This window comes from Saccostrea cucullata, unplaced genomic scaffold (genome assembly GCF_032062105.1).
Source record: "Saccostrea cucullata isolate Sc308-1 unplaced genomic scaffold, CSIRO_AGI_Scuc_v1 ctg454, whole genome shotgun sequence".
Lineage (NCBI taxonomy): Eukaryota > Metazoa > Mollusca > Bivalvia > Ostreida > Ostreidae > Saccostrea > Saccostrea cuccullata.
Genome location: NW_026933264.1, coordinates 1 through 8,767, shown reverse-complemented (window position 1 = coordinate 8,767; position 8,767 = coordinate 1). Strand labels below are relative to the sequence as shown.

Genomic DNA, 8,767 nt, shown 5'->3' with positions numbered 1-8,767 from the left:
TGCACTTATATGTAGTTATACCGTAATATGACAATTTTAGAGGTATAGGGCTTGAAAATATAAATTTAGTAATTACATGTACCTAGACCAAAGTAGATGGTGAATCTATTTGAAATTTCATATTTTGGTGATTTTTTACAATAACTTTCAAGTACTTGAATGAAAAAGAAATTTCTAGGGCAGAAATAAAAAAAATATGGAAAAATGTGATAAATTGACACTTTTTCAATAAATTTCCATAAGTTCCAATAGTAAAATTTGACAACTTTTGAAATGGTCCCCTAAGAAATCGGGGTGGTAAACATTCGATTTTTTTAATCTTAAAACAATAATTATAACAGTAAAAATTAATTATCAAAAAATTGTCAAAATCCCTAGGGCAGAAATAATTAGACTTGGCCTCGTTAAAGGCAATGTCTGATTTCACAATCTTCTTACAGGGGATATTTCAAACTATTTGGGCAAAAAAAGTGCGGTTGAATTTCTTTCAAATTAAATATAAAGAGAGATTTTGTATCCTTGAAAAAAAAATCAGTTTCAAAAATATTGAATGTGAGGAAAAATTTGGCCTTTCTATTATGTGCACCCTTATTTCTTTATATAAACATAAGCGTATTGATTTCGGGAAATCCCCGGTCATGTGCATATGTCGTAACATTTCCATGAAAGGCAACTTTCGTTATTCAATGGTAAGACATTACAAAATGTATTTATAGACTTCTTTTCCACATAGTTTTGTATTTATCTTTTTAAACTACCTGTGAAGATCAACATTTAAACTTTTATATTTCTTTCATTTTATACTCGTACGTCAGTTTTTTTTAAATTGATATTTAAATTGGTAGACCTCATCAGGCCCCTTTTCTACTCTATTCCATTTGATTTTTGTGTCGATTCATTTTAAAATAGACTTTATCTATAGTTGACTTAATAAACAAATAAGTTTTCAAAATGTGGATTTTAAAAAAAATAGGTTTATAAGTAGGTAGTTATAAATAAAGTATGGGCACTTCCTGTTTAGATGAGGAGATATGTATTCAAATCTTTTGTATTTAGAACAGAACTGACTGTTGATTCTTAACTCTCTCCCACTGTTAATATACTACCCAGTATATTACTTTACATTTTGTCTCCCTTACTGTACAGTGAAAAGGGGAAAGAAAGCGAATAATGATTCATCTATTAAAAAATACAAATTTGTAAAAAGACATACACACAGACCCATGGAAATTCGTGAGGTGGGATCGGATGCCTTGAGGAGTAAACATCCCCTGTTGACCGGTCACACCCGCTCACTGACCCTCAGAATATCAGAGGTGGGATTAGTTACCTAGGTGGAGTAAGCATCCCCTGTGAACCGGTCACACCCATCTTGAGCTCTTTGTATAGATCAGGAGGACGGAACATTATGTTGTCAAAATTAGTATAGAAACAAAGGCTTAGCAATTGGTATGAGACAAGTTAGCCAAAAGTGAACCAATTAAAATGGTTATATATGCTAACATGGTCATTATAACGGGCAAAGAATTTGTGAAATGTTGACTTTTAACACGTTGTTGAAAACCCTGTTACATCAACTTATCTGTTAGAAGCCTGTGTCGGTCATGTACTCGGAGCATGCTCTTTGGTATCAAATAAGTTGGAAGATGCAATCATCATTGCATATGCAGATGGGAACTGACATTTCTATAAATAAAGTTAACAATGGAAAAGAAGCAATCTTGTTTGTCGTGCAATTTAGTTGGTTTGCCTTCTTAGTATATAGTCAATAAAACATCTATAATATGAAACAGATATGGCGGACTATGAATGTCTTTAATTTCAAGTTCTCTTAGATATATTGAGTTGAAGGCAACAGCATTTTTTTTCTTCTTCTTCTCACGTACATGCATAATTATGTTTTTAAATAAATAACCCCAACAGTTTGTCTGAAGACCTGGTCAACAAAGACTACATAAATGTGTCAATGAGGAATTCCATGGCCAGCATCCTTTTTACACAATTTTCAATGAACTTGGAATAAAATCAACCAGGGTCAATTGAAACCATCAGAGATTGGTTTGAATGCCATGAAAGTGTATACATTCTCCGTCGGGCGGTCATAACAATTTGTCTTAAAAAATTTCATTAAAAAACCTAACAGATTTTTTTTACATTTAACGAGGTTATTGATGACTAACTTAAATCTAAGTTTAGACTAACTCAACCTCTGCTGATTGATTTGGATTTACATGCCTCGTAATAACCTCATTAGTAACCTGCCTCGGTCTGAAAACTGATCGGATGCAGTTTCAAGTCAACTGAGAGGTTAATGCACAATATGCAAGTAATGATTGCAGTTAAAAAGTCGGCCATTAATGATTTTTCTCTTGTAAAATATAAATTAAATGTGATAGACACCTATAGTGTTTTATTTCGATTTCAGTGAAGTATATTGCGTTGATTTATTAACTATAATATATTGTTCATGGATAAAATCTCGTCATCCTCTTTTAATATCGAATTGAAGGCAACAGCTGCATCAATGTTGTATGACTTCTTTACTTACTTGTAAACTAGGTAAGACTGTTTCCACCTGTCTGTACATTACATGTAGATGTATTTATTCGAGACACTATCGATGATTAATAACTCGCAAATACTTTAAAACTTTCATTTAAGCGTAATCATAAAGTGAACATAAGGAAGATTCTATTCATGCATATACATATTTATATTGTTTTTGGTAGGTTGTTACCATGAATTAGACACTGGAAAACTCTGAAATGCCTAACTGTAAGTTTGAACACTCTTAAAATTATTCAAAAAGCATCGTTTTGTTTTTGAAGTTTTTAGTGTCTATCTTAAATATTATAATTCCTTTTCAAACAAGTTAACTTAAAGTGTATATGAATTTCAGAATAATTATATGAAATTCGTTCGTTAATTTGGTGATCATTCCAGATTTAACTGCAGAGGAAATACAAGAGTTATACGAGAGATGCGCAGATTTCGCAGAAGAAACCGACTGCAGATATGCACCGATATACCAAATGTGGCGCGACAAACCCGATCATTACTGGAGAGATATCTTTCAGAACAAAAGAGGCGCCATGATTCCTTACATTAAAGATTTCAATGGCGACCAGAGGTCCGCCATTAACGGGAATATTAAGGGTCTGTTTTTTGGATGCGCGTTAGATCGCTGGAGATTACAACCGCCATTTTTCTCCTACTTTGGAAATCAACGTCTGCTAGTTGATTCGGATCTTGTCTTGAACCAATCGAAAAATTTGTATTTTGCGGATTTTTACTGTCACTATCAATATCACTACGCGACCTTAGTCGTGACGAATCCGGGGTCAAAGCAGGACCGATTTTGCCAGGAACACGACCTTTATGAACTCGACATTTTCGATAACCCTTTTCTGTACCTTGGCGAATCTAGGGGATACGGACCAAATCCAGTGTACGTTACCCTTGGGGTCAGAGTAGAAATATTTGTTACCAATAGAATGAACATTTATCATTTGTTTAACAGCAGAAAAGGGCGATTGATAAATGTGCAGCCCCGCGGTCGAGGTCACAGTCATAAGAATGGAATCCCCAAAAAAGAAGTGTGCGACATCTGCAACCTAAACCCTGCGTCATACAGTAGGAGAATGGGGTATTTCTGGTATTAATGCTCTAAAGGTTTTGTCAGGGCAATCTTAACCCTGTATCTTTCAATAGAAGGATGGATAATTTCTGATATTGCAGATGGACTCTGTTATCTTAAGTTTTGTGCTAAAAATTAATCTTCCCTTTTAAAAAAAATTATGAAAAATAAATGGAGGGATATGAAGTGTAAAATGGGTCAAAAATATTTTATGAAAGGAGGGGGGGATAAAATGAAATGTCTAAGATGAATGCACTTTCATCAGGGAGTACTGTATGTCAAATACATACAGGAAGTTTTTATTAATTGAATAATTCTATAATATTTCTTTCAAAGAAATATCAGAAACAGTTAATCCAAAAATTACTTTTAAAAATATGGGCAGTAAATTAAAGATTTCAGAGTGAAATCGTCATCCAAATCACTGTATACAAAGTGCGAATTGAAAATCTACTTGATTTGGATCACTTGCTATATTGCTTTGGGTACTCTGATGCATTATGGGTAAAAAAGAAAATTCTGCAGGCAAAATATGGGTAAAAGTAACTTTAAGAAATTAGAAAACATATTAAACCTGTATAGAATCAATGTAAATTTATTTGAGAAAATTTTTAAGTTGAAACAAGTTAGAAATTCGATACCATTCTCATTTACTACGTTTAAATGGGATTTTCGCTCATTTTGCATTATTTCAATTGTTCTTAATTTTTTCAAACTATATTCTGTTGTAAAAGTTATTGTATCTTAGTTTCCGCCTCAATTCACCCACGAAACATCATCTGATTTCTATAAATTACGCTTTTTAGAGAAATTGGGCTATTCTTGTTTTGAGTGAATGCTATACTATGTTTGCAACATATTTTTGCGATGGCTATACTTTTTTCGGATCCTTTTTGTGATTTGCATGAAATTAAGATTTATTGTTTTTTGTTAAAATTATCGCGATTTAAACAGTTTTGAAAAAGGTATTGGCATTTATTATCACAAGAGAAACATTTATCAGTCGAAAGAAATGAGACAGAAATAAATAAATATAGAATTTGATGAAATGTGCTATCATTGCTGGTGTTTGTGCGATACTTGATTTGCGTTTTGTCACGATTGATACAGAAATGCTATGTTTGATTTGTGTCTTTGTGATTTTGTGAATACTTCTTGAAGAATGAAGCCGTATATAGGGGGAGTATAATCCAAAGACACTGTCTCGAGTTTATGTCATTATATAAGTTATTGATAATTACACGTAATATATTTTTACTTATGTTTTAAAGGTATGTAAAACGGAAAAAAGGGCTTCACAAACTAATCGAATTTTTTCCAAAGCTCATGATAGGCGTAAGACTGAATGCGTTAACCACAATATGCTACGGTGTCTTCTTGCTGTTTGTGTGTCAATTTGCTTAAAAAGAAACGAATTTGTTGAGACAAATAAGGTTTTTCAACCTATCCTTTAATTTATCTTGGTTCGTTTTTTTTTTTGGCTTACTTCTCTCACCCAACTGTTAGACTTTTGTTTTTATACTAAATTTGATTACGAAATGTTCCATTCCCTTGATCAATACATAGGGATCACAGCGTGTGTTACCGATCAACAAGGGATGCTTACTCCTCTAGATACCGTTCCAATCTCTGGATCTCTGGTATTCGGGGGGGGGGGGATGCGGGTTTATGCCCTGCCCACATGTTCGTATTGTTTGCATATTTTTCGAAATAAATCAATGCTCATTATCCTCACTTTTTTTCATTTCAGAAATATTCAACTTTTAGATAGAATGGGTTCAGACGCCATTAAAAAAAACACAATGCATTTATTAGAATACCTGGTCCGTTCATATTCAAAAAAAAATCTTAATAGCTAGAATCATTTAACATAAACGTACCCATTTTTGACTAAATAAGTCTAAAAACAATTTTCAATCAATATGCCTTTCAGGACAATATATGAATCTAATATGTTGAAGATGATATTACCGACAACATAATTTTAGAAAAATAAAACTTTTCCGTCATAGAGCGGGTGATTGTCCTCGCCTTGGACACCTTTTTTCTCTCTTTTATAAATCTATGATAAAGAGATTATAATGCAACTTATGTAATATTTCACCTATTTTCACACTATCATCAGACATCAGAACTTAAAACTAAGAATCTGAAACAGAATCTATTAAGATAAAAGTTTAATTAAAATTTGGCATTATATCCCCATAGACAGATCCAGAATAGCGGATAATTGTTAGGGGATTAAGAACTGATAATTTTTTCAAATTCACTAAAATTTAAGAATATTAAAGTAACTCCCCCCCCCTCCCTCCTTCCCAAGAAACGCAAACTCTTAACAGTCAGTCTACGAGAAAAGAATATAGTTACCGAAGTTCACTGATTTTCAGGGATATGTTATGATTTCTATGAAAAAAGATCCATGCATTTCTTTGAGAAATGTGGTAACCATTTGTTTTCTTTTTATTACATGCAATCTCTTCTTAACGCTTATTTGGCTGAATTGAAATTAGTAAATGAACGAAGCGGCATTAAGATTTGAAGTTGAATGCGTTTTAATTACTAGTAATCATTAAATTATCAAATCAAAACTTTGAATGAATATATATATCACTAAATATTTACAAAACCATGTGTATATGTAAAGTCTAAAAGTTGAATTCGATCTTTAAAATTTGACAATATTACATGTTAATTGGTGAGCAACATGAAAATTCTTAATCTGGTATGTTTTTGTTGATGAATGAATGTCATAAGTTGATAGGAAAAATGAAAATATATGTGGAAGAATGTAGCTTGTCCACCAATTAAGCCGACCCCATCCCTAACCATAAAATAGGATTTTTGTGTTGGGATCTGTTAGTGTTATGGACAACAATGTAACCCCCTCCCATTTCCCGAAGAAATTTATGCTTGAGAAAAATCCTTTATTCCGGAATGAAAAAATGGAACTAAACATATAAATTAAAGAAATAAAAACGTCATTACAGTTGCTTCCATTAGAAATTAAAAAAGATACTGTCACGAAAGGTTCAAAATGTTATAGATAGGGGTATAATTTATTTTATTAAAAGAAAAATAAGTAACGTCAGGGGCCTGTGTGTTTGTACTCTCCTAAGTAACTTACCAAGAGGCCACACTACTTTTTCTATAATTTATATAAATACATATGTATCACACTCACCGATTGAGCATAAAATTCTCAAGGTGAGCATATGACACATGAACCTCCTACAGACTGGGACATTGTTGAAATGTAAGAGGAGTCTTGGGAAGAAAATATTGTACAGTACTGTTGTAAACACAAAGTAACGTCAATAAATTATTTTACTAATTGCACCAGGCCTAAATGCTATATGTATACTCGAAAAAAGTATAGCTGTCATGACAACAAAGATAGCTTTCTGGATATTTTCTACGCAAACATAATATAGCTCTGGAAAAGTTGGGTAGGTGCATATTTGATGTAATTGCCAGGTTATAAAGTAGACCTTGTGGTCGAATTTGATAGCTTACGTTTGATAAAGATTCATATTAAACATTACAATAAATGTTTTATTGAAATAATATCAACAGTCCATTCCAGAGGATGACAAGTCAAAAAATGACCATTAGATGCGTGAAAAACGAGTGCTTCCGATGTTTATGGAGGGGTAGATGAAACAAAAATATGATTATCTTTAAATATACCAGGAAGAAGTCTCATATTGTTTGAAGTAGTTGTATTATCAGTAAGAAAACGTATATAAAAGCACATTTTTTGTCTAAATGTGCAGACAGAAACTTCGAATGACCCAAACAAATATAGCTAGTGATCCAAATCAAGTAGATTTTCGATTAGCACTTTGTATACAGTGCAAATACATGTAATAAATTGCATGAAAATGTCATAGCATTTTATTATCAGCTAAGATTATTCTTTAAATTGCATGGATTTTAAATTGTTTAGTGTACGTTTTTTACTCTTTTTAACTTCTTTTAAGTCATGCAAGAGCGTTGTTGAATTTTTGTATTTTGCCATATTATATAAAGTAGTAATTGTGGAATATTTTATGAAAAATTTTATCGTACATATGTATGTTTTTGTTTTTCTTTTTTTTTAGCTCGTTTTAAGCTATGCCAGGGCTTTGTTGTTTATTTGCATTTGTTTGTGCCATATTATATACCGGTATATACTCGTAATTGTAGAGTTTTTATTTTAAGACTTTTAACAAGTATACATTGATGACAAAACCTTCGAGACCGTGCCATGTTATGTACTTGCACAACAAATAACACGTACTAAACGTATGCTGGCAAAGTCCAGGGAATACATTTGGAAACATTAATGTTGGCACTTATGAAAGGCTGTTTTAGTATTTACTGCCACTTATTGATATGTTAAATGTGAATCAAAATACTAGTACAAATTGGAAATTGTAGGTTTTACTATTGGAGTTAAAATTGCACAGGTTCTTATGAATGAAAGTGTTATAAAATGACTCATGCTTTGTATTTTCTAGTTCCTCTTCCTTTCGGGGGGGGGGGGGGGGTAGTGTTCTTTTGTTTTGTAATGAAATATTTGGAGATTAAGAACAGTATTCAAGCTCAAAAGTCCATCAAACAATACAAAATAGGAGCGGAGCAAAAAGGGACCTCCAAAACATCAGAGGTGGGATCAGTTACCATATTGAGGAGTGAGAATCCCCCTGCCGACCGCTCACACCCGGCGTGTGCTCCTTGTCATGATCGGGAAATAACGGATATATCCGTCGAGAATTCAAGTGTGTCAATAATCTGGCCTAACAATTAGTATGAAAAACGTCAGTCATTATTTGATTAAATGATAAATTGGTTTTGCTGACAAGGTCAATGTGTCGACCATATAATTCATGAAATGATGACATTGAACGAGGCTCTTGCGTATCGAATCAACTGAGAGATATAAACCCCGTATGCAGGTGCTGCATGACGACTGAAAGTTAAAGTCATCACCTTTATCATAGAGCTTGGTTGTTAGATAACCAATAAGGTCTTTTTCAAGTAAAATATCCAACTATGAAATAGATGTGTCAGACGCTGTGTTATATCTTATCTTAAGCTCACATGGATATATATCGTATCGACAAAAGAATGGAAAAAAAAACCCATTGT

The 8,767-nt window shown here is 32.7% G+C and overlaps 1 protein-coding gene across 1 annotated transcript; it reads left to right on the top strand.

Moving 5' to 3' along the window:
* Positions 1-605: 605 nt before the first annotated feature.
* LOC134237804 (phytanoyl-CoA hydroxylase-interacting protein-like) lies at positions 606-4,060 on the top strand. Its single transcript, XM_062719948.1, has 3 exons — positions 606-689; positions 2,730-2,775; positions 2,944-4,060. Exons 2-3 carry the CDS (start codon positions 2,766-2,768, stop codon positions 3,660-3,662), a joined length of 729 nt encoding a protein of 242 aa, XP_062575932.1. The 5' UTR covers positions 606-689; positions 2,730-2,765; the 3' UTR covers positions 3,663-4,060.
* Positions 4,061-8,767: the final 4,707 nt, after the last annotated feature.